The sequence below is a fragment of the Gigantopelta aegis genome, chromosome 1 (genome assembly GCF_016097555.1).
Source record: "Gigantopelta aegis isolate Gae_Host chromosome 1, Gae_host_genome, whole genome shotgun sequence".
Lineage (NCBI taxonomy): Eukaryota > Metazoa > Mollusca > Gastropoda > Neomphalida > Peltospiridae > Gigantopelta > Gigantopelta aegis.
Genome location: NC_054699.1, coordinates 9050640 through 9076621, shown reverse-complemented (window position 1 = coordinate 9076621; position 25982 = coordinate 9050640). Strand labels below are relative to the sequence as shown.

At 37.0% G+C, this 25982-nt stretch overlaps 2 protein-coding genes across 4 annotated transcripts in view; both read left to right on the top strand.

Annotated features, from left to right (window-relative positions):
* The first annotated feature begins 73 nt into the window (after positions 1-73).
* Positions 74-11898, top strand: LOC121370376 (chromatin complexes subunit BAP18-like). 2 transcript variants are annotated; one of them, XM_041495551.1, is made up of 6 exons: positions 74-206; positions 1028-1122; positions 4086-4187; positions 7826-7968; positions 9241-9336; positions 9862-11898. In XM_041495551.1, the coding sequence occupies exons 1-6, from the start codon at positions 189-191 to the stop codon at positions 9882-9884; spliced, it is 477 nt and encodes a 158-aa protein (XP_041351485.1). In that variant the 5' UTR covers positions 74-188; the 3' UTR covers positions 9885-11898. The 2 variants fall into 2 exon arrangements, with proteins under 2 accessions (XP_041351485.1, XP_041351494.1); XM_041495560.1 differs by lacking the exon at positions 4086-4187.
* A 2550-nt stretch (positions 11899-14448) lies between these two features.
* LOC121370361 (GRIP and coiled-coil domain-containing protein 2-like) overlaps positions 14449-25982 on the top strand; it is a 52491-nt gene continuing 40957 nt past the window's right edge. For both annotated transcript variants that reach the window (XM_041495530.1, XM_041495538.1), the window contains exons 1-7: positions 14449-14492; positions 14828-14940; positions 15490-15555; positions 16485-16569; positions 17562-17623; positions 21481-21585; positions 25634-25717. In XM_041495530.1, the coding sequence (XP_041351464.1) occupies positions 14935-14940; positions 15490-15555; positions 16485-16569; positions 17562-17623; positions 21481-21585; positions 25634-25717 (408 nt within the window). In that variant the 5' untranslated portion in view covers positions 14449-14492; positions 14828-14934. The remainder of the gene's footprint in view (positions 14493-14827; positions 14941-15489; positions 15556-16484; positions 16570-17561; positions 17624-21480; positions 21586-25633; positions 25718-25982) is intronic.

Sequence of the window (25982 nt, the reverse complement as noted above, 5' to 3'; positions counted from 1 at the left end):
AATAAATAGTATAAGCTATATTCGTTTTACTCCTTATATTTAGATTTATACATTTATCTAACAAAAAGAAAGAATAAGTTCTTCCGGTTCCTGTTTGTCAGCGGGAATTTTTTGTTCGTTGTTCCACTATTAACTAAAATGAATCGCTATCTTTATTAATAAATTATTTAGATTGCGAAGACTAAGCCATGAGCTCTGCAACGAAAGTAAGGTTTTGTATACACTCTGCGAACTAATCATACCTAGGAAGATGTCAATTTGTTTTGTTTTTTCAAATTTTATATCTAAATATTGTGATTATCTCCCCTTGGCCTACAGACTGTCAGTGGAAAATAAAGTTTTGTTTAACGACACTACTGAAGCACATTGATTTATTAATCATCGGCTACTGGATTTCAAACATTTGGATAATTGGACAAATAGTCTTCGAGAGAAAATTCGCTAGTTAGACAGGATCGCACATACCACACCCTTTGATATACCAGTTGTATTGCATTACTTGGAACGAAAAATGCCCAGTGGGCCCACCGACTGGGATCGATCCCATACTGATAGCACATCGAGCTACGTCCCACCCCATCAGTGGGAAATAATTATACCCTGCCCCTCTTTGGGGTAATTAATTTATGTTTTTAACTCCATCTTGCATAATTTAAATGGAGACTACAGGCATAGTCACGTCAATACATCTGAGTCTTAATGTATTCTGTCACACACTTATTTTTTAACATCTTTTTTTGGTTATAGAATATAGAAACATTCTGAAACATGATATGAAACTTAAAAACATAAATTATTCCTCCATACATGTAGAATAACTTATTCACTACTGGAGAAAAATATGAAAGTTTTTCCATACTACTGATTTTATTATTAAAAGAAGAAACTGGACATACCTATCCAAAACACAAAACTTCTAAATGTAAAGATATTTGAAAACTATATAATACATGTATATAAAATATTATGCATATACCAATAAAAGGTTTCTCATTTAGAATTTAACAAAATGTGTTCTTCTTTTCAGGTTGGTGAGATATTCACAGCTGCAGGGGCTGCGTTTAGCAAGCTGGGTGAGCTCACAATGCAGCTACACCCTACCACAGAACAGAGTCCTAGCAGGTATTAAAGTCATACGCACGATCCTCAACCACAATCCAGTAGGACTGATGCAGGGCTAGCTCTGGCACTCGCCAAATTCGCCAATTGCAAATTTTGAAAGCAGTTGGCAAATTTTATTTTAATTTTGGCAAAATAATTTCATGTAATAATTGACATTTTAAATAAAATATCTGTCGATTTCCGCAATTGTTGAAGTTTAATAGACAATTTGGCGAAATGTTTTGCTAACCCAGAGCTAGCACTGCTGATGCAGTATTCATTCGATTCTTTTATATATATCATGAATTTACAAGTTGCAAATTGTGAACATGACTTCATTAAGTGGAGAGCGTTCAGGAGATTTATAGACAATCTGCACTGTCACTCCAATCTCACACACTCCAACTTACAATTGCACTAATGATTTGTTTGTTCTTTAATTTTTTTCCATGAGTTATGAAGATTTAGATAGAAAATCGTACCTCAGTTTACAAGTTGTGTTCACGGGTTATTTCGCTAAAACGAATGGTCTTCACAACTTGTGAATTGTGAAATATGATATTCTTGTCTTCTAAGTTCTAGTGAATACAGCAATCTTGAGTCTTCGTCGGAACAGGCGAGGAGTGATCACTCTCACTCCCCTCCACACTCGCCTGAAAAGTTTTAGGATCTCGAGAAAATTGATTGCCATGCAATAACATTTTTGATCACTTTTATATATTTTGTGATTGCTAACCCTAGCACATTTTCAGGAGAGTGATCTTCAACTCGCCTCCTTTTTGCTCCTGACGAAGACAGAGAAACACTTTCTTTTATGTGATCAATGTGGTACAAGTAAATAATGTTAAAATAATGTTCAGCATATTCATGTACGATACAACGCAAGTTGACATTTATTTGTAAAGTTGAAAACAAGACTACAGTTGGCTGATTTGTTTTAATTGATCATACCATATAAATTTCCCAGTATTCATTTTGATTGACAGCAGGATAAAAGCAATAACTGGTATTAAATTTCGATTAGTCTTTGAGATGAACTGAATCGATACAGCTTTGCCATTTATGAAATACAATCATATTTTTATTACTAGAAATTCATAGGTCATAGGTATCTGAAACTGGGGAGGAAAGTGTGTGTGTGTGGGGAGGGGGCTGCAGTCAGATACATGAATAATTTGATGTCTATGAAATTTGAAATCGGTCATGTTTGATATTATTCCCTTTGATTTGATTCAGAGAACCAGGTCTGTTTGCTTTCTTTTTTTTTAAATTTAAAGTGACTACAATACATTTAGTATGGTAAGTCAATTCATTCATTAATTTATCGTTATTTTCATGCTTATATTCAATAAAGCTTCAAGCATGCTGTCCTGGGCATGCACCTCACCTGTCTGGATTGTCTGTCCAAGACTGGGTGAGAGAAGTCTGTGTACTGGTCTTAAAGCCTCCCATTGAGTCGTTAAACTCACTCTGGGTGGGAGCCGGTACCAGAAGGCGAACCCTGTACCTATCAGCCTTATGACTCAAGCACTACATCACCAAGGCTGGTAGTAATCACTTACTATTGGCTGTACACAATTATATATTTCCATTAAGGGAACATTTTGTTTTGAAAATTTGGTACATGTATTTAAAGTAATGCTTTAAAATGTGGTAGCAATCACAGAAATGTGCACACTGAATGACAATGCGATACCGAACAAAATGTTTCCTCCTATTATGTGTGTTTACTCTACTGAATACAAAGTTAAAGCATGTTTTGTTTAATAACACCACTAGAGCACATGCATTTACTAATCATCAGCTGCTGGTGGATGTCAAACATTTGACTATCCTGACGCATAGTCTTAGAGACAACCTGCATTAGCAGAACATACCACAGCCTTTGCTATATCAGTCATGGGACGATGGGGGGGGGGGGAATGGGTCCAACAAGGTTGTCCGCTTCTACGATCAAAGCACCTCAGGCAAGTATTCTTCAGAAAAGACTAGATTCCACCCCCCACCACCACTACATACATGCTACACTGTTTTTATTTTTAAAAACCCAAAGCTGGTGATCTAAAGATACAATAGGTGACATTGACATTAAATATATGGAAAATATATCAATAGATTTCACTGAGGCAGATGAAAAATGCTGATGACAGCAGAGTATACAGTATGTAAATACTGATAACCAGTTTGCAAAAGGAAACTTTGTGTACAGCAGGTGCGTGTGCAGGGAAGGGTTTGGGAATTGAAACCCTCTTGTTCAATCCAATTTTTTTGTTCAATATATTTTCTCTAGCATAATTCAACCCCCTCCCCTTTTTAAAACACAGCTTGCCAATCTACCCCCCTCCCCCCTCTGCATTCATTCCTGCACATATGTCGGGTACAGTATAAACGTAAAATATATGAAAGCCATAACAGCTTGTTTTCTGAATCAAATCAATGTATATAACAGTAAACTGGTACGTTAGTAACATTAAACATGTACCAAATTGAAGCTATTAAAATCAAGACTTAATGATTGCTTTCAAGAATAGTTTTGAGTTAATCAGCTGTTACTGATAGTTCATCCATCTGTTAATGGAACATTTTGTAAAGTGTTTCATGTATGCATTGTTGTTAATTATTAGTGTTAAAAAAAAAGAGTTTTTATTAAACTTAAATATACTTCACCTTTAATACAAATCCAGTTTATTTCAATAAATTTTGGACTTGAATTTTATTTATTCACTTTTAAGACAAATCAGTTAGCTGTGGGTGAGCAAAATGTTTCATTAAATTGTCCATCAAACTTCAGAAATTGCAGAAATCAAGAGTTATTTTCTAAAAAATGTCATTTATTACATAAAATTATTTCGCCAAATGAAAATAAAATTTGCCAATTGGTGAATTTGGTGATTGCCAGAGCTAGCCCTGTTAATTGCTAAATATATTGAGTAATTCATAATAATTGTTGATCCTAACTCAATGTCATTGCTTTATTTCTGCAGTGGTAAATGGACTGAGCAAGAGCTAGAGATGCTAAGTTCTTCAGTCAAACGGTTTGGAGAGGATCTCAATAAAATAAGCGAAGTAATAAAAAATAGAACAATGTGAGTACATTACGCACACACATAAGTCCACCAATATCTTTCTTATTACATGTACCAGGGCTTCTAGAATAGAACAATGTGAGTACATTACGCACACACATAAGTCCACCAATATCTTTCTTATTACATGTACCAGGGCTTCTAGAATAGAACAATGTGAGTACATTACGCACACACATAAGTCCACCAATATCTTTCTTATTACATGTACCAGGGCTTCTAGAATAGAACAATGTGAGTACATTACGCACACACACAAGTCCACCAATATCTTTCTTATTACATGTACCAGGGCTTCTAGAATAGAACAATGTGAGTACATTACGCACACACACAAGTCCACCAATATCTTTCTTATTACATGTACCAGGGCTTCTAGAATAGAACAATGTGAGTACATTACGCACACACATAAGTCCACCAATATCTTTCTTATTACATGTACCAGGGCTTCTAGAATAGAACAATGTGAGTACATTACGCACACACACAAGTCCACCAATATCTTTCTTATTACATGTACCAGGGCTTCTAGAATAGAACAATGTGAGTACATTACGCACACACATAAGTCCACCAATATCTTTCTTATTACATGTACCAGGGCTTCTAGAATAGAACAATGTGAGTACATTACGCACACACATAAGTCCACCAATATCTTTCTTATTACATGTACCAGGGCTTCTAGAATAGAACAATGTGAGTACATTACGCACACACATAAGTCCACCAATATCTTTCTTATTACATGTACCAGGGCTTCTAGAATAGAACAATGTGAGTACATTACGCACACACATAAGTCCACCAATATCTTTCTTATTACATGTACCAGGGCTTCTAGAATAGAACAATGTGAGTACATTACGCACACACATAAGTCCACCAATATCTTTCTTATTACATGTACCAGGGCTTCTAGAATAGAACAATGTGAGTACATTACGCACACACACAAGTCCACCAATATCTTTCTTATTACATGTACCAGGGCTTCTAGAATAGAACAATGTGAGTACATTACGCACACACACAAGTCCACCAATATCTTTCTTATTACATGTACCAGGGCTTCTAGAATAGAACAATGTGAGTACATTACGCACACACATAAGTCCACCAATATCTTTCTTATTACATGTACCAGGGCTTCTAGAATAGAACAATGTGAGTACATTACGCACACACACAAGTCCACCAATATCTTTCTTATTACATGTACCAGGGCTTCTAGAATAGAACAATGTGAGTACATTACGCACACACATAAGTCCACCAATATCTTTCTTATTACATGTACCAGGGCTTCTAGAATAGAACAATGTGAGTACATTACGCACACACATAAGTCCACCAATATCTTTCTTATTACATGTACCAGGGCTTCTAGAATAGAACAATGTGAGTACATTACGCACACACATAAGTCCACCAATATCTTTCTTATTACATGTACCAGGGCTTCTAGAATAGAACAATGTGAGTACATTACGCACACACACAAGTCCACCAATATCTTTCTTATTACATGTACCAGGGCTTCTAGAATAGAACAATGTGAGTACATTACGCACACACACAAGTCCACCAATATCTTTCTTATTACATGTACCAGGGCTTCTAGAATAGAACAATGTGAGTACATTACGCACACACATAAGTCCACCAATATCTTTCTTATTACATGTACCAGGGCTTCTAGAATAGAACAATGTGAGTACATTACGCACACACACAAGTCCACCAATATCTTTCTTATTACATGTACCAGGGCTTCTAGAATAGAACAATGTGAGTACATTACGCACACACATAAGTCCACCAATATCTTTCTTATTACATGTACCAGGGCTTCTAGAATAGAACAATGTGAGTACATTACGCACACACATAAGTCCACCAATATCTTTCTTATTACATGTACCAGGGCTTCTAGAATAGAACAATGTGAGTACATTACGCACACACACAAGTCCACCAATATCTTTCTTATTACATGTACCAGGGCTTCTAGAATAGAACAATGTGAGTACATTACGCACACACATAAGTCCACCAATATCTTTCTTATTACATGTACCAGGGCTTCTAGAATAGAACAATGTGAGTACATTACGCACACACATAAGTCCACCAATATCTTTCTTATTACATGTACCAGGGCTTCTAGAATAGAACAATGTGAGTACATTACGCACACACATAAGTCCACCAATATCTTTCTTATTACATGTACTAGGGCTTCTAGAATGTTTTATAAAATCCACTAGCCATGGGATCAGTAATTTTAAAAATGTACTAGCCACAATTAAAAATTCACTAGCCCTACTTTAAGTTAATACAATTTTATTAATAGTAATAATCAGATATGTTGCCTAAAGAGGGATATAGAATTTAAAAACATTAAGGTTAGGGGTTGGGGACAGGAAATAGACTTAAATGCAGCATTTGACAAGTTTTTTTCACTAGCTGTCGGGCATGGCAATAGTAGTTATTTACTAGCCCAATAATGAATATCACTAGCCATGGGAGTTGGGCTACTATAATCTAGAAGCCTTGCATGTATGCATGCATCTTTTTATGCCGGTATTAATATTTTCGTATTGCACCAAGCCATCTTCATGTTTTTAATTTAGACTTGGTTTGTGTCAGAATTAATAAAATTCTGCATTTGGTTTGTTATAACTGGACCCAGCATTTTAATTTTTTTTTTAGAAGAAGAACTGAAATCACTGTTCGGTGTCTAACAGGGTTAAAAAGTGAAGCATCGTGATTTAGTTATACAAATAAATCATATTTTTACAGGTCACCAAAATATGACAATAATTTTTTTACTCAGTAATCTTAATTATGTTTTTGTCTTCAGTTGATCATTAAATATATTAATACTACATGTAGCAGAATTCCTTAGTAGACTATGTGTCAGAATTATGAAACGTTTGACATCCAGTAGCCGGTGATTCATTAATTGGTGTGCTCTACAGTTGTGTTAAACAAAACAAATTGGGGGTTTTCAGACCATATTTGAAAATAATCATGTTACACACCAACTAGCAGCTCAGGGATGTAGTTCAGTGTTTCTGCCAGAAAGAAATTTTTGGGTATGGCACTATGGAATTGAATGCAACCATAGTCAGAAAGAACATGTCAAGTTTAGGGTTAGGGTTAAGAAAAGCATACAGTAATGATAAGAGTAATTAATTTTGTCAGAAAGTTAACTTTAAAAAAAGAAATCTTCAAAAATATTTGGGTATGGCACCATACCCATTTCACCCTCTGGCAGAATCCTGGACTAGCTCAGTGATAAAAATGTTTGTTTAAGGTGTGATGGGTCGCAGGTTTGATTCACCTCAATGAACTCAGGTTTTCTTAGGTATATTAGTGTTCAGAAATGTTGTAGTGAATAATAAAAGATCTTTTGATACTAATGGAAAAATATAGCAGGTTTCCTCTGAAACATGTTTGACATCTGAAAGCTGATGATTATTTAATCAATGTGTTGTAGTAGTGTCATTAAAACAAACTTTAAACTTTTAATAACCTGTGTTTGTCGTAAAGAGTATTGTAAACAGTTTTGTTTTGATTAATGCTATTCAATGTGTACAGTATATGATGTGTTTTTGTTTGTTGTGCAGCTCCCAGATCAAGAATCAGCTGAAGAGAAAGTCGTTGGAGGAGGCGGGAATCCAGCAACCAACCGACACACAGACCAAGGTGGTCACCAAACACATCACTCATGTGACTCATGAGCCGCATTCCAAGAAACAGAAGACATCAGGTTAGAAAGACTGTAAATCATGAAATTGATGCAAGCAAAATATCTCATGGTCCATTCCTTGATGTGGTGAGGTAGCTTGCATGTCTTAATGACTCGGAGAGCTATGCCAGCTGGAGCATCAGCTCCTGGTAGGGTCACCCAAGCTGGACTGCTCAAAGGGTAGAGACTAGACTAATATGTATCGGACAGACAGAGGACGTGAGTCAGGAAAGAAAACTGTCTAGGAGAAGCAAACTCAAAAATCAAAACTGGGCTGGAGAGGCTCAGAATCCTAGTACGGAAACTCTCCTAGGAGAAGGAAAACTCCAAACTCAAACCAAGTCCACTGAAGTCAGAGTACAGAAGCTATGCATCGGCATTAGCCTGGACACCTAAAGGAAATGTCTGTACATGCACCAAGCTCTATGATTATGCAAGCAAAATATTAATATGAAAAATGCCAGCAGTATCTCAGCGCAATAATTACTTGACACATTATGGGTAGATTTTTACCAAAAAAATGTTTTAACGCAGGTGCTTTAGCATTGTTAATGTACGTAGTTACATGCGTGTGAGAGGAAAATGGACTTTGTAAATTTGTTCCAATATTGTTATGTTTGTCCAAAATTTTCCATATTCTCTGCCCAAAACTTACAATATAGTTTTGGCTGATAGTTTGCATACATTCTGAATGTGGATTGCCAATTTAGGCTGCTGTGCCACCCTAATCAATAGGCTAATCGCAGTACCTGACCAGCAATATTACAATTTCTGGATTTTTTTTTTTCCCTTCGTAACCGATTTTCATCTCTACAGTAGAAAGCGATCATGTAGTGAACAAGAAGAAACATAGTAAGAGAAATGTGTTCTTGACAAGCAAAATTAACAATCTGCTAGTTGTTCACACTAATTCTATTCAGGGCTTGCTTTGGCACTTGCCAAATTCACCAAATGCGAATTTTATTTTAATTTGGCGAAATAATTTCATTGACATTTTTTTTGAAAATAACTGTCGATTTCTGCAATTTTTGAAGTTTAATAGACAATTTGGCGAAATATTTTGCTCACCCAGAGCTAGCCCTGTCTATTTACAATGTTAGCTTGAAGCCTTCATATGTATGATTTCCATGTTTGTATTTACAATGTTAGCTTGAAGCCTTCATATGTATAATTTCCATGTTTGTATTTACAATGTTAGCTTGAAGCCTTCATATGTATGATTTCCATGTTGGTATTTACAATGTTAGCTTGAAGCCTTCATATGTATGATTTCCATGTTTGTATTTCTTTCAGATGTGACCTTGAGTGCTTTGAATGCTCCAGAGAGTGATGTGGACATTGAGGGACTGGGTGAAAATTCAGTGTCTAAGAAACTTGATTTTGACTCCGGTAAGTCTGATACAATGTTTTACAATGTTTGTCCTTCTAGGGTTAAAGTCTGTTATCCAGGGACCCATTCCACGAAGCAATCTTAGGGCTAAGATCGTTTTGTGGAATGGGGTGCTGGTGTATAACTCTGCTTTCCGATTGGTAAAATATTTAAAAGTAGATTATAAAAATAAAACTTGGTACCAATTGTCAGCTCGACTATGTTTGGCACCTAATAGCTGCATATTAGTACCTTACCGATCCACCCATAAAGGACTACAGGTTTTATCTCCATTGTTCTGTCTTGTCTGTTCTTGTCGTGAAAAAAACTGAAAATTAATATATTATAAAATTATAACTGTCGCAAAATTTAGGCGCCCCCCCCCCCCCCCCCCCCCCCCCCAGATTCACCTCTACAAAAGTCCTGCCTATATGGTTGTACATATTAGTAATTTTATAAGTATTCACATGTAATTTATAATGCTTTGTCTATAACAGAAATGTCAAGGAATGTGTTTATTGACTTAAAAATATTTGTTATTTCAGATGTTGATTCAAGTATGCTGTAGTTGCCAGTGTGTCGCAAAGACTCCTCATGTGGTGTTGTTGTTTACAACTCAGCTAAGAAGCATTACACTGTGTTGGAAATCGTTTGCCTGTCGATCATTTTCAAGGATCTCGAAGTGGAGAATTCATACAATTTCGACATTACAGACAAAGACATGTATGCTGAATAAATGAATTTTTCCAGTTTATGTCTTTGGTGGGCATCATCTGTAGATTAGCCAGTGTATGCAGATAACTACACAAAGACCCGAGACTGACAGGAATTGTTACCCAGCCTGTTTTCGCCTTTCCATAAACATGATTCCGCTCGCAATTTATTGGGCATGTTTCCAAATGTGGGAATATGCTTTTCCATATCTGTTGTAACACATGTGGAGACTATAATTTTTTTAGTGGATGTGTACTTTTAGATTGGTAGTAAATACTTAGCATAATAACGTCGCCGCTGTGAAAATGTGCAAGCAGAAAAATTGCTAGTCGGTCGATGTTTTTCAGTACGCTGAATGCCCGTGTCCGGAATCGTGTGTTTGGAAAAGCTATTTCGTACATGTGTGTGTGTGCGCGCATGTGTGTGTGTGTGTCTGGTGTCTGTGTGTGTGTGCACTGTATCAATAAGCGGGAAAACATCAAATTGTGTTGATGAAAAGTGGGCCTTAGAGTATTTTAGTGGGAAGAATCTGTAGATTTTTATTCTTGTACATTATCATAGTTTTGTAATTCTGTGGTAGATAGAACATTTGGATATGTTTGTTTTTTTAACAGCATTTGTTATTAATGATGTTTTAAAGTCGATTGAATAGTGGGAAGGCAGTGTGCATTTTGAGAAGATTTTAAAAAAAGTGTTATTGTTATTAATTCAGTTGTTAACATTTTATGAAACACATAAATCTGCATATTTTGGAGTTATCTATGATTCAGGGTCAGAGCAATATTTGGAAGAGCATGCCCCCTTTTGGCCCTCAAATTTTCATCTTCCAGACAATCTAATTGATAGTGCTCCCCACCCACACACCCCTTTAAAATACACTGCGGGCCCTGGTTGGTTGACATCATATTTACCTAGGTAATGGATTGTTCAGCTATGTGATTTTTAATTTACAAAACTGTTGAGTTGCCTAATACTAGCACATTTGTACTGTTGTCTCAAATGTATTTTAAACCACCTGATTTTGTAATGAGATTGTATTATTAAATTTGACTACTGATATGCTGTACATGCCCAAAACATCTGTCTAAAACCTTTTTGGAATACATGAATTTGACACCCCAAGATGCAAAATACATCGGTTATTGGGAGGTGGTGGTGTGGAGCGGGTGCTGTATATTCAGTTGAGGTGGTCTAAGAGGATGTGCAGAAATTAATATTCAACCACAAAACTTTAAGCTTCAGCCACAGATACCGTTTTTAAAGGAATGCTTACCTTTAATAGATACTTTGGGTGATAGGGTCTCCACGAGTACTCGAGTACTCAGGCCCGGGCTGAGTTGAACAAGACTTGACGTTCGAGTACCCGTACAAGGAAGAGCACTCTCATTTAATTATATTTTTTTACGTCATTTTGCCATTATGCTTGCAGCCGGTTACATTGTAAGGCTATAAGACATGGACGGAAAACAAAAGTTGAAAGTGGCATTTGCAATACAATGGATGATTTGGCATCCATGTTAAGTGCTGGAATTAAGATGCATAATGCTATTTTACTTTATTCCTTAGTCTCATTATCATCTAGTGTAAGTGTCGGGTACTCTGGTCCGGGTCGAGTTTTACCCTCGAGTACTCTAGTCCAATATTTGGACTCGTGGAGGCCCTATTGGGTGACATTTAGTCAGAAATTGGTTGTATGTGATCACTGATGGTGAGAATATCATTTGAAGAAAAAAAGTTGTCAATACTTTTCACTGCCGTCATAAGATATACTACGGTAGTAGATGTTTTTTAAAAATGTTGTTGAACATTGTTGCCATCTGTTGATGTTCATTCCTGCTATCTAAGTATTAAATACATGACTAATGAAACTCACTGTGTTTGTCATTTGTATTTGAGATAGCTATACCCGTTCCCATTCTTTGTGTTATGGATGGGATCTAGCTCAGTCGGTATTCTCTGATTGTTTTATTTTTTCACATCGCAACCTATGTCCCATGACTGGTATATCAAAGGCTGTGGTATGTGATGTCTTGTGTAAAAAATGCATGTACACAATCCATTGCTGCTAATGAAGAAATGTGGTGGATTTCAATTTGGCTTGACAAAAAGAGAAAAGGAGACATTTTAGGGAAATAACATTTTTTTTTTTTTTATCTATGTGCAATTTATTAAAACAGAAAAGGTATAAATAAAACAGCAATATTTACCCACATTAAATAATGTCTGTTCTAAAAATATTTTTTCTCTTTGTTTATCCTATACACATCCTACGAAGTGGATCTCTTGACTAAAGACCGATAGACAAAAGAATAATTAACTACAGAATATAATAGGATAAACTAACTGAAAATTATAGTATATCCAACAAGCCTCAATTTTATATGTTTATATCCCAAGTGAAATAATTTTCAGTTGTTTCAATAATGAAAATTATTTTATGAGGGAAATGGTGCAAAATGGTATTGAGTAGTGAGTTATTTTTGTATCCATAATCTATTTAAATCGATTTTGCTTGAACAAAACCTAACAGCAGTCACCTGTACCCCAAACCCTTCCCTGGGGTTGAAGACAACATGAGATGGTTGAAGACAACATGAGATGGAATTGAAAGGTGAGAAATAAAAGCAGTAGTTGAGAGATAGGTGCTGCAGTTGGAATAAATGAAATGGGAGAGAGTAGAAAGGGGACAGTTCTAAGATAGGTACTGTTGCCATGGGGAAATATGTGATGGAATTAGAAGGTAGGGGACGGGACATAGTCCAGTGGTAAAGTGCTCGCATGGTGCACTGTCTAAGATCGATCCCCATTGGTGTGCCTGTTGAGCTATTTTTCATTCCAGCCAGTGCACCACGATTAGGAATAATGAGAGTAGAAAGGGGACAGATTTAAGATAAGTGCTGTTGACATGGGAAAATATGTGATGGAATTAGAAGGTAGCTAGGGACGGAACATAGTCCAGTGGTAAAGTGCTCGAGTGGTGCACTGTCTGTCTAGGATCGATCCCCATCAGTGGGCCCATTGAGCTATTTTTCATTCCAGCCAGTGCACCACAACTGGTATATCAAAGGCAGTGGTACCGGTATGTGCTATCCTGTCTGTTGGATGGTGCATACAAAATATTTCTTGCTACTAATTGGGAAATGTAGCAGGCATCCTCTCTAAGACTGTCAGAATTAACAAATGTTTGACATCCAATAAACAAACTTTAACCTTTTTTAAATACAAGATAATTATGGCAGTGATAAATAGCACAGTGATGTTACCAATACCAAGTAGGCCTATCATGTTGTGGTTGTTGTGAAAATGATAATCTGTACAAGACCATCAAGATCCAATTTGTGTGTGTGTGTGTGTGTGTGTGTGTTCATAAGTTACACTGGTCTAGTATGGCTTTTCATGGTGTAAATGACCCAAATTATTAAATTGACTTCAAACCAAGTTTGAAAAAATCTATTAATAAACTTTAAGATCTCATTACACAGATCACTTCTGGGTGAGAGTTCCTGATTGTGACACAAGTTATGGTTCACATATTCACTGCTAGGAAATGGTGAAGAATTAAAACAATATGTATGTGTAATGGTAAGCCTTCTGGCTGTATTTTGGCCATGTTATTTTGTAATATTGTGCATTGACCTTTTGGGACATGAGTGTATAGCGTAAGAGACGGCCGGAGTGAATCGGTTAATGAACCACCTGTTCAGACTGGTATTACAGCCAGATACGGTCATATAGCAAACACCTGAGATGGAAATGTTCTCAATTTGAAGTGAAAATAAATGTTTATATAATGTATGTTCGCAATGGTGTATGTTGTTAGTGCCAACGATAACTTGTTCTATTGGCAATCTTCATTTGAAGTTGGGCAATTTAACATGGGTTTCAATGGCAGATGACATCTGTGTAGGTAGCACTATACCAATTAATTTCCGGCTGAGTCGAAGTTCGAGGTGCACCAAACTTTTGATAGAGAAGTTAACACCACAAGTCCTGTGATTGGTTATAAATGTGAGTATGTTGGTTGTAAAAAAAATTTGTTTCATCTGGGCTAAAAATGTATGCAATTTTAATTCATCTAGTACCACTGTGTCAAGTAGCCTTGTGCTTGGAACATGTATGGAATACATGTAAAAAAAAAAGTACTCAAATTTTGTGCGAAACTAGGGGTGTTGTAAAAACATCTGGTTATACCGAAAATTAGCCATTAAAGGTAGCATTTTCTGCAGTTAATACTTTGAGGTAGGGGTTGTAGTACTGATATTTATGGGTCATAGTTTGGTTGATATATTGCATTTAGTGTTTTTAAACACAAACGTTAACCTGGTCGCCTATGGGATTTGAATTGGTATAGTCCAACCCGTAGGGCGTTTACAGAATGGATTATTCCCCTTGTTTACTCTTCTCATGGGGGAAAACCACAAATATTACGAGTTACTTCCACATACGTGTTGAAAAAGAAATGGTAAACATCAAGACTTAAATTTCCTTATTTTGTTCATGACATTGGTAGCAGTAATTTCAAATCATGTTTTACGGTCGACTACAGTCACTGAGTTAGTCACTTTTCGGTCCCTTGTTTTGACTTCGTACACAGTAAATAAAATATATTCAACTGCACATGTGACATGAAACGTGGTATTTAAACATGTATCCGAATGTAAAATGTAGAGAGAGGTCTTAATAATATACTTTTATATAGGCTACGCCTGTTGACCAATCCCAATATTATGTTTTTGTCAAATAAATATTATTTGAACCAATGTATCTGGTCTTTAAATTGTTGTAATTCCTTTTCAGAGGATCATGCAGTAATTGATCCAGTGTTCAGCTAAGGCCAATAGAGTAAAGATTTACAATCATTGTAATCGGGTCTGTTTTTGAAACGACTGCATCATCCAGATAGGATGGCTGTAAGTGTTAATTGTGTTTTAATTTAAATTAGGTTAGAAGTGTCAAAAAAACCCTCAATTTCCCTGCATTAAGAACTGTCACTATATAATATTGAACAGTACTGATATCATACCCTTATTAAAATAAAACTCCAGTTCATACAAGTTTTATATTTTATTTCTATTATCCAGTAATATTGTTTAAGTGACCATCTTATAATTAATCAATCTATCAATCAATCAATCAATGTGCTCCAGTGGTTTTGTTAAATAAAACAGACTTTAACTTTATCTTATAAAGACATTAAGACTTGTAACCAAGGCAAGCATTTACACATGAATATTTACCTTTATAATTATACACAGCATAGCAATATTAATTAGTAATTAATTAACTGTTATCTGTTTTATAATCTCATTTATGAAGATCTAAAGGCATCCTAAGTAATAATAATAGAAACCCAGAAGATAAATATGTGATTTGGGATGCAGAGAGTGATTTAATTCAAAACGACTTTGATACATCTTCATCATCAGTGTTTTATTTAATATGAGTAATATATGTTTCAGGATGCAGAGAGTAAAGAACTGGAGCAGAAACAGGGTGATACTCCATCCAAAGGTCCACTTTCAAAGGTTGAAATAAAATAATCACTATTGTATCATGTTCATTTCTGTGATTTTAAGCTTCAGTCCAATGTGTGTTTGCATGTGTGAGTGATCATGCATGTGTGTGCATGTATCGTTACATGTCATTTATAACAATGTACAGTGAAACCCCTCTAAACCGGACACTCTTGAGACCAAGAGAAACGTCTGGTTTTAAGAGGGATCCGGTTTAGAAAGGTTAAGTTCTGTCTTGGTTTTTAAAAAGGGACTCTGTAAAACATCCGGTTTTGAGAGAATTCCACTTTACAGAGGGTCCGGTCTTGCGAGGTTTCACTGTACTGATGTAGCTCAGGATCACCTGTCCTACTTGATAGACCTATTATTAGATAGTTTTCAATCACCTTTGTGGATACCACAGGCTGTGGTATGTGCTATCCTGTCTGTAGGATGGTGCATATAAAAGATTCTTTTCTACTACTAAAAAAAATAACAGGTTTCCTCTCTAAGACTATATATGTCAAAAGTACCAACTGTTTGACATCCAACAGCTGATGATCAATAAATCTGTGTGCTCTAGTGGTGTCATTAATAAAAAGCCCCAAAAACTTTAATTTTTAACTTCACCTTTGTAGCAGCATTACTAATACATCAGTAGTTGAGCAATAATAAATTAAATGTGCGAAAGACTGCAATGTGTTTTTTAAGAATCCGAATTTTGTAATTAACAGGTGGCAGGAAATGGCAACATGTAACTACATTGAAGGTCTTTTTTTTGTTGTTAAAATCTTTAATTCTCTGTTGAATGCTTTGGTTGAAATCTGTTGAATGTTATTTGTTTAAGTCTATTGAATTGTTAAAATCTTTTAGCTTTTTATTATTGAAATTTGTCTTGTAATTACTTTTTTGAAATTGGTTAAATTTTGTGTTAAGTTCCTTCTCTTTAAATCTGTTTACAGCTTGAATCCCTGTCGAAGGAAGATCTTATCAAATTTGTTAAGAAACAGTTGATAACTGTTCAGAAGAGTAAATCACAATGTGAGGGTATGTATTACTATTAACTAGACAAGTGAAAGACAAAGCAGTAAAAGTACTCTCCTTCCAGAAAGCACCATTCCATTTAGGCCAATAACAAAAACAAGTAGGATTTCGCATCTCAAATATCACATATGATGTGATAAAGGCTAGCTCTATCACTTGTCAAATTCACCAGTTGTGAATTTTAAAATAAATGGCAATTTTTTTTTTGAATTTGTTAGATATAATTTCTTGTAATGATTGGTATTTTATTTTTAAAAATCTGTGGGTATTTTTATTTTTTTATTTTAATTTTTATAACAGGCTCATTGGAACTGGGGGGGAGTTGGGAGGGGGCAAACTTGAGTACGAAAATGTATGTTCTTTTTGGCACAATAAAAATAAGGTTTAAAAATGTGGCTTGTGACCTTCCACTAGAGATTATGACCCCACCCACTCCAAATATTGTTCATACGTTCCTGTATAGATCATTTGATTGACATTTCTGCTGACCGTGAACCAGTCTTATGACTTTTAAAAATATATAGAAAATAACCGGTTACTATCTTCAGATATCAACTTTATTCTGCAAAGGTTAGCAAATCGTTTGACATCCAATAGCTGTTGATTAGTAAATTAATGTGTTCTAGTGGTGTCGTTAAACAAAGCAAACTTCAACTTTTCTCTAGTAAACAATGATTAATGAATTAATATGCTCTAGTAATGATGTTAAACAATACAAACTTCAACTTTTTTTCAATAGCCAATGATTAATGAATTAATGTGCTCTAGTGGTGATGTTAAACAATACAGACCTTAACTTTTTACCAGTAACCGATAATTAATAAATTAATGTGCTCTAGTGGTATTGTTAAACAAAACAAACTTAAACTTTGACTTTTATTCTGTTGGCCAATCCCAAAACCAATTATTGTTAAACAGTTGTAAATAATATATTTAAACCAAGCCTGAGCTGCATTCGTAAGCTGAGTATAATGATTTCGTGTCTGATATTTCAGAGTTGAGTAAGAAGCTTAAAGCCCAGCAACAGGAGCACTCTGGTACAGGAGAGGAAACTGAGGTGAGAATCTTGTTTCTGTATCACTCTGGGCCCAAATTCATGATGTCCGGATAGGGCCCTTATCAGCGTTATCCGATGGACAATATTGAAATGTTGGTTTAGGAGCTATCCAGGTTTTATTTTATCCAGTCATAATGCATCTGGACCCTGTTGGTTTTCTTGTTTTTCTTTCTTTATCGTCTTTAGTTTAAACAATATTTTATTCAATTTACTGGTGGGATTGGTCAACAGGCTACAAGCCTGTATTAGGACCTTTTCCTATATTTGTTTTACAAACAAACTGACAAGATGACAGACAAAGTACAATTATCTTCTTTCCCTTTTTTAATTTTCATTTATTATTAAAACAATTAACATCATATAATTGTGAATAGGGTAGGATCTACCTAAGTCGGTAGAGCACTCATTCAGGTGGTTTGATCGAAGGATTGAACAGGGTAGGATGTACCTCAGTCGGTAGAGCACTCATTCAGGTGGTTTGATCGAAGGATTGAACAGGGTAGGATCTACCTAAGTTGGTAGAAAACTCATTCAGGTGGTTTGATCGAAGGATTGAATAGGGTGGGATCTACCTAAGTCGGTAGAGCACTCATTCAGGTGGTTTGATCAAAGGATTGAACAGGGTAGGATCTACCTAAGTCGATAGAGCACTCATTCAGGTAGTTTGATCGAAGGATTGACCAGGGTAGGATCTACCTAAGTCGGTAGAGCACTCATTCAGGTGGTTTGATCGAATGATTGAACAGGGTAGGATCTACCTAAGTCGATAGAGCACTCATTCAGGTGGTTTGATCAAAGGATTGAACAGGGTAGGATCTACCTCAGTCGGTAGAGCACTCATTCAGGTGGTTTGATCAAAGGATTGAACAGGGTAGGATCTACCTCAGTCGGTAGAGCACTCATTCAGGTAGTTTGATCAAAGGATTGAACAGGGTAGGATCTACCTCAGTCAGTAGAGCACTCATTCAGGTGGTTTGATCGAATGATTGAACAGGGTAGGATCTACCTCAGTCGGTAGAGCACTCATTCAGGTAGTTTGATCAAAGGATTGAACAGGGTAGGATCTACCTCAGTCGGTAGAGCACTCATTCAGGTGGTTTGATCGAATGATTGAACAGGGTAGGATCTACCTAAGTTGATAGAGCACTCATTCAGGTGGTTTGATCAAAGGATTGAACAGGGTAGGATCTACCTCAGTCGGTAGAGCACTCATTCAGGTGGTTTGATCAAAGGATTGAACAGGGTAGGATCTACCTAAGTCGGTAGAGCACTCATTCAGATAGTTTGATCGAAGGATTGACCAGGGTAGGATCTACCTAAGTCGGTAGAGCACTCATTCAGGTGGTTTGATCGAATGATTGAACAGGGTAGGATCTACCTAAGTCGATAGAGCACTCATTCAGGTGGTTTGATCAAAGGATTGACCAGGGTAGGATCTACCTCAGTCGGTAGAGCACTCATTCAGGTGGTTTGATCAAAGGATTGACCAGGGTAGGATGTACCTAAGTCGGTAGAGCACTCATTCAGGTGGTTTGATCAAAGGATTGACCAGGGTAGGATGTACCTAAGTCGGTAGAGCACTCATTTGGTTTGATCGGTGGTTTGATCAAAGGATTGACCAGGGTAGGATGTACCTAAGTCGGTAGAGCACTCATTCAGGTGGTTTGATCGAAGGATTGAACAGGGTAGGATCTACCTCAGTCGGTAGAGCACTCATTCAGGTGGTTTGATCGAAGGATTGAACAGGGTAGGATCTACCTCAGTCGGTAGAGCACTCATTCAGGTGGTTTGATCGAAGGATTGACCAGGGTAGGATCTACCTCAGTCGGTAGAGCACTCATTCAGGTGGTTTGATCGAAGGATTGAACAGGGTAGGATCTACCTCAGTCGGTAGAGCACTCATTCAGGTGGTTTGATCGAAGGATTGAACAGGGTAGGATGTACCTCAGTCGGTAGAGCACTCATTCAGGTGGTTTGATCGAAGGATTGAACAGGGTAGGATCTACCTCAGTCGGTAGAGCACTCATTCAGGTGGTTTGATCGAAGGATTGAACAGGGTAGGATGTACCTCAGTCGGTAGAGCACTCATTCAGGTGGTTTGATCGAAGGATTGAACAGGGTAGGATCTACCTCAGTCGGTAGAGCACTCATTCAGGTGGTTTGAACAGGGTAGGATCTACCTCAGTCGGTAGAGCACTCATTCAGGTGGTTTGATTGAAGGATTGAACAGGGTAGGATCTACCTCAGTCGGTAGAGCACTCATTCAGGTAGTTTGATCAAAGGATTGAACAGGGTAGGATCTACCTAAGTCGGTAGAGCACTCATTCAGGTGGTTTGATCGAATGATTGAACAGGGTAGGATCTACCTCAGTGGGTAGAGCACTCATTCAGGTAGTTTGATCAAAGGATTGAACAGGGTAGGATCTACCTCAGTCGGTAGAGCACTCATTCAGGTGGTTTGATCGAATGATTGAACAGGGTAGGATCTACCTACGTTGATAGAGCACTCATTCAGGTGGTTTGATCAAAGGATTGAACAGGGTAGGATCTACCTAAGTCGGTAGAGCACTCATTCAGGTAGTTTGATCGAAGGATTGACCAGGGTAGGATCTACCTAAGTCGATAGAGCACTCATTCAGGTGGTTTGATCAAAGGATTGACCAGGGTAGGATCTACCTCAGTCGGTAGAGCACTCATTCAGGTGGTTTGATCAAAGGATTGACCAGGGTAGGATGTACCTAAGTCGGTAGAGCACTCATTCAGGTGGTTTGATCGAAGGATTGACCAGGGTAGGATGTACCTAAGTCGGTAGAGCACTCATTCAGGTGGTTTGATCGAAGGATTGAACAGGGTAGGATCTACCTCAGTCGGTAGAGCACTCATTCAGGTGGTTTGATCGAAGGATTGAACAGGGTAGGATCTACCTCAGTCGGTAGAGCACTCATTCAGGTGGTTTGATCGAAGGATTGACCAGGGTAGGATCTACCTCAGTCGGTAGAGCACTCATTCAGGTGGTTTGATCGAAGGATTGACCAGGGTAGGATCTACCTCAGTCGGTAGAGCACTCATTCAGGTGGTTTGATCGAAGGATTGACCAGGGTAGGATCTACCTAAGTGGATAGAGCACTCATTCAGGTGGTTTGATCGAAGGATTGACCAGGGTAGGATCTACCTAAGTGGATAGAGCACTCATTCAGGTGGTTTGATCGAAGGATTGACCAGGGTAGGATCTACCTCAGTCGATAGAGCACTCATTCAGGTGGTTTGATCGAAGGATTGACCAGGGTAGGATCTACCTAAGTCGATAGAGCACTCATTCAGGTGGTTTGATCGAAGGATTGACCAGGGTAGGATCTACCTCAGTCGGTAGAGCACTCATTCAGGTGGTTTGATCGAAGGATTGAACAGGGTAGGATCTACCTCAGTCGGTAGAGCACTCATTCAGGTGGTTTGATTGAAGGATTGAACAGGGTAGGATCTACCTCAGTCGGTAGAGTACTCATTCAGGTGGTTTGATTGAAGGATTGACCAGGGTAGGATCTACCTCAGTCGGTAGAGCACTCATTCAGGTGGTTTGATCGAAGGATTGAACAGGGTAGGATCTACCTCAGTCGGTAGAGCACTCATTCAGGTGGTTTGATTGAAGGATTGAACCTCTTCGGTGGACCCATTCTCTGAAGTGCCCTTTAACTGGTATACCAAAAGCCATGGTATGTTGTGTCCTGTCTGTGGCAAAGTGCATATAAAAGATCATTTGTTACTAATGGAAAATGCAATTTGTTTCCTCTAAGACAACATATCTGAATTATCCAATTTTGGCATGCAGTATAACTTTTTGTTAATTTATGATTGTACAGAAGTTAAAAGAACAGCTGAAGACAGTTGAATGTGAACGGGACGAGGCTTTGGCCGCATACAATGCAGTACAGTCGGCTCAAGACCAAGTGTCGCAAAACATACAGGTAGGTCTCGTTAACAAGGTAGATTGACAGAGGAAATCAGTCGATAATGACAGAGCAAACTAGTCGATAATGACAGAGCAAACTAGTCGATAATGATAGAGCAAACTAATTGATAATGACAGAGCAAACTAGTTGATAATGACAGAGCAAACTAGTCGATAATGATAGAGCAAACTAATTGATATGACAGAGCAAACTAGTCGATAATGATAGAGCAAACTAATTGATAATGACAGAGCAAACTAGTTGATAATGATGGAGCAAATTACTTTATAATGATAGAGGAATCTAAATCATGACAGAGCAAATTAGTCAAGGATGATAGAGCAAACTAACTGATAATTAGAGAGCAAATTAGTCAGTAATTAGAGAGCAAACTAGCTGATAATTAGAGAGCAAATTAGTCAAGAATGATTGAGCAAACTAGTCCATAATTATAGAGCAAATTAGTCCGTAACGATAGAGCAAATTAGTCGATAATGACATGGCAAACTAGTCCATAATTATAGAGCAAAGTAGTCGATAATGATAGAGCAAAGTAGTCGATAATGATATAGCACATAATGACAAACTCGCCAGAAATAGTCAATAATAACAAAACAAAGTAGTCGATAATCCCACCAATTTTCTGATAACACCAAAAATCTTAAGACCATAATTATATTGGACTGCCTTGTAATCAAACCATTTTGCCAGTAATACTAAACAGTTAGTGATGTAACATAACAATGTATCAATGACAGGGGACTTAAATGTTGTTAATATTATGGCTTCAGTGACAAAAACCAGCATGCCGAGATATTTCACTAATAAATTAATGGCACCCCAGCATGAAACATACATTGGTTAATTGTCATTAATAACTATGCAGATAAAGATACAGGTTGACACAGGTATCCATGACCGTCTGTCTGTTTCGTAAGGCACATTAAGATTTTTGTCTCTGTGTTCAACTTGTCGGCATCCTTCCAGATATAATATACTTGTGTTTACTGTCTATCTAACTGTATTAAAGGAGACTGGACACCAAAAGACATGTAGTGTGTAATGGATTAAGTTAGTGTCAAAGACCGCATTGCTCTAACGCCCGGCTCGCTGCGAGGCACCAGTCAGCTGTGCGTCTTAGGTTTGTGGGTAAAAACAGATGTGGGCGGGATTATGCATAGATCTGAACGAAAGCGAGGCAATACATCATCGGTGAGAGTTACCAAGCAATACCGGTACACATGTTGATTCTTTGGTTGTGCCTTTCAGTCGTCTTTTCTTGTTTTGTCTCCAGGTTTATCGGAAATTTAATTTACAAGATAATTAGTGTTATTATATACTTTCAACGTAATTATATGATGGTTAACTGCACAGTGTTTAACTGCAACAGTAACAGCAATGCATCCCAAGAAACGGCCAACATCATGGTTTCGATTTCCAAAAAAAACTAATTGTTTTAAAACATGGACGCATTATTGTCGTCGAACGGGCTTTACACCAACTAAATACAGCAGGTTATGGTACATTTACAATGTGAAAATTAAAACAAGTATGTACTTAAGATATACATTAAATAAAGGTATTGCAATTTGTTCACATACGAATATTTAAACGTCTCATTTATTTACCTATAATTACCAAATTAATTTTCACCGACAGCCCATAATGACTCCATACTAACGTCTCTTGATCTAGTTGGTTTGTTAACCTCATAACAAAACACCTTCAAAACGTGAATTATTACGTTAGTTAACAATGTTTATCGTCAGTTCAGTATATTGTCATTAAAATTAAAATGCTAACACTTTGGCAGGAACAACATATGTACTGTGGCCAGAAGGAATGATGGTTAAATAATTTTAAGGTTAATGTCGATTATTAAAGCATAATAAAATTGTACTTTTCAATGCTTTCTGTATGTCATATTAAAAAGACTCTACACCAAATAATTATTTTAATACCTAACCTGGGTTTCTGCCAGAGGGTGCGAAGGGTAAACTTATATGTATGTACTAAAAAATCTCAGAAATTAATGTATATATATATAATGTTTTATTTTTTCGATAGATTATAGTAACATAATTGCTGTTTAAAATTTATAAAAGTGCATGAAATAAAATGTTCAATAAAAAAACATTTCAAACCTATAACCACCCAATATACTCCTTTGAATATATTTAGTTTTTACAGGCCCATAGGAATGACTGGGGTGGGGTGGGGGGGGGGGGGCACTGACAGACTGGGTATAAACTCTATATCAGATTTTGGTTACAATGGCAAAAATTAATGTGATAAAGAAAAGCTCACAAGTGGGGGCACCCCCCACCCCCAGTTCTTACGGGCCTGTTTTATTACGTACCGTCAAATTATTTTCTGGCAGAAAACCTGGTACCTTTGGCAGAGGTTGAAACAATTGGTCATCTAATTTTCGACTGTTACCATAAAATAATATAATTAATCACTTTTGGCTTCTAGCAATTTAAAGCAAAATTAACAATAGTTACCATATAAGCATCATATATTATTTTGTTTTACCTGTAATATATTTTACATCAGGACTTCCTTCTTCCTCCATGAATGATTAAAGAAAATAACACTGGATATATTGTAATTATTTTTATTTTATTCCAATATATAACAAATGTGTTTTATGTCAGTATGTGGAGCAAACTACCTGAAACAGTTGGTTTGAAATCATGATTACAAAATCCTAAAGATAAAAGGAACTGGTTCCTAACTTCACCCTCTACATATTATCTACATTTGTATAGGCCTGTAGGAACGATATTTGAAGTGTGTGTGTGTGTGGGGGGGGGGGGGGGGGGGGGGGGATACAGTCTCTAGTGAGGGATACAAACTAGATTGTTTTATCTTTATATCTTTATTTATGCAAAGTAGTGAAAATTTAAAACATACATTTTCATCCTAGAGTGTGTGATGGAGAACAAGCCCCTAGGCCCGCCCCTCCCCAGTTCCTACGGGCCTGTTGTATTTTATATTAATAAGTGCAAAGACTACATAATAATATTGTCGATAAGACATATTAGTTGTAAAGTGATTGTCAGTAGGCCTATGTGGCAACAGTATATTTTCCAACATTTCTGTGTTTCTGTACCCGGCTGTGAACGGTTTCGGCAGACTGGTAACACAATTTCTTAATAATTAAAAATACACGGTTTAACCAAACACATTAAAACTTGGAGGGTAACTAGTTAAGAGAACAAAGTTTTTTGTTAAATTATTATATCTTCCTTTGGTGAGGAGGGAACGCTTTTTGCAAATTTGCGAAATCGGCCTCTGGAATATCCACTGACGTGTCATATTTATATCTATGCTGAACAAGATTTATGATGAAATATTATTACATTTTGTGTGGTTTTCTTCTAATTAGGTCCATTTGCTTCAGTTTACATTAAAAATGTCATAAAAAAATATGTTTAAAAAAATGCTTGTATCCTAGTCTATGACCGTGTGGCTTCCTCGTCTTCGTCGGCAGTTGATTCATCCGAATTTTCGTCTAAGACAACATTTCCAGGATTAGGGACAAAGTCTCTGATAAGTGGTTCAAACTGATACGGTTTGATGCCATTAGCACAAGCTGGACACAATTCTTCATCACTCGAATCGCTAAGTTCGACCATGCTGCTTGGTAGTTTCTTCAGTTTTCCTCTCATCGATGATGTCATGGGTCTAGCTCATCAATTGTCGACAGTTTCCGGCAAACATCGGAGATCGGCAAAAAAAAACCTCAACCAAGACTGGCACGCTTAACTTAGTCAATAAGGGGAGCGCGGTTGTTGCGTGTTGTGGTTTATGGCGGCAAACAATTCATTACGCCGTATATATGGTTTGGTGTCCGGTCTCCTTTAAGCAATATATTAGTTAATAGAAATAAAGAATCATGTCTCCATGTTATGATGTGGGGCTAATCATTGCAATTGTTTGATAAAACTTTAAAACAAATCTTGCTTTTTATTTTCGATTGTTTTATGGAATGCTATGTGAAAACCAGTTTGTATATTACTGAATAATTATCCGTGATGGTTGATTTTTATATTTCAAGGATCTAGAGTCAAGATGTTATCATTTGACAGAAGAAAAGGACCAAATATGTGCCAAATACGTCACCTTCGAGAAGAAAAACAAGGTAATTCTTTCATCTTATACTACATAAAACATCAAATGGTACAGAGCGCGACGTAGCCCAGTGGCAAAGCGCTCACTTGTTGCACTGTCGGTCTAGGATCGATGCCTGTCGGTGGGCCCATTGGGCTATTTCTCGTTCCAGCCAGTACACCACAACTGGTATACCAAAGGCTGTGGTATGTCTGGGATGGTGCATATAAAAAGATCAATTGAAAAATGTAGCGGTTTTCCTTTCTAAGACTATATGTCAGAATTACCAAATGTTT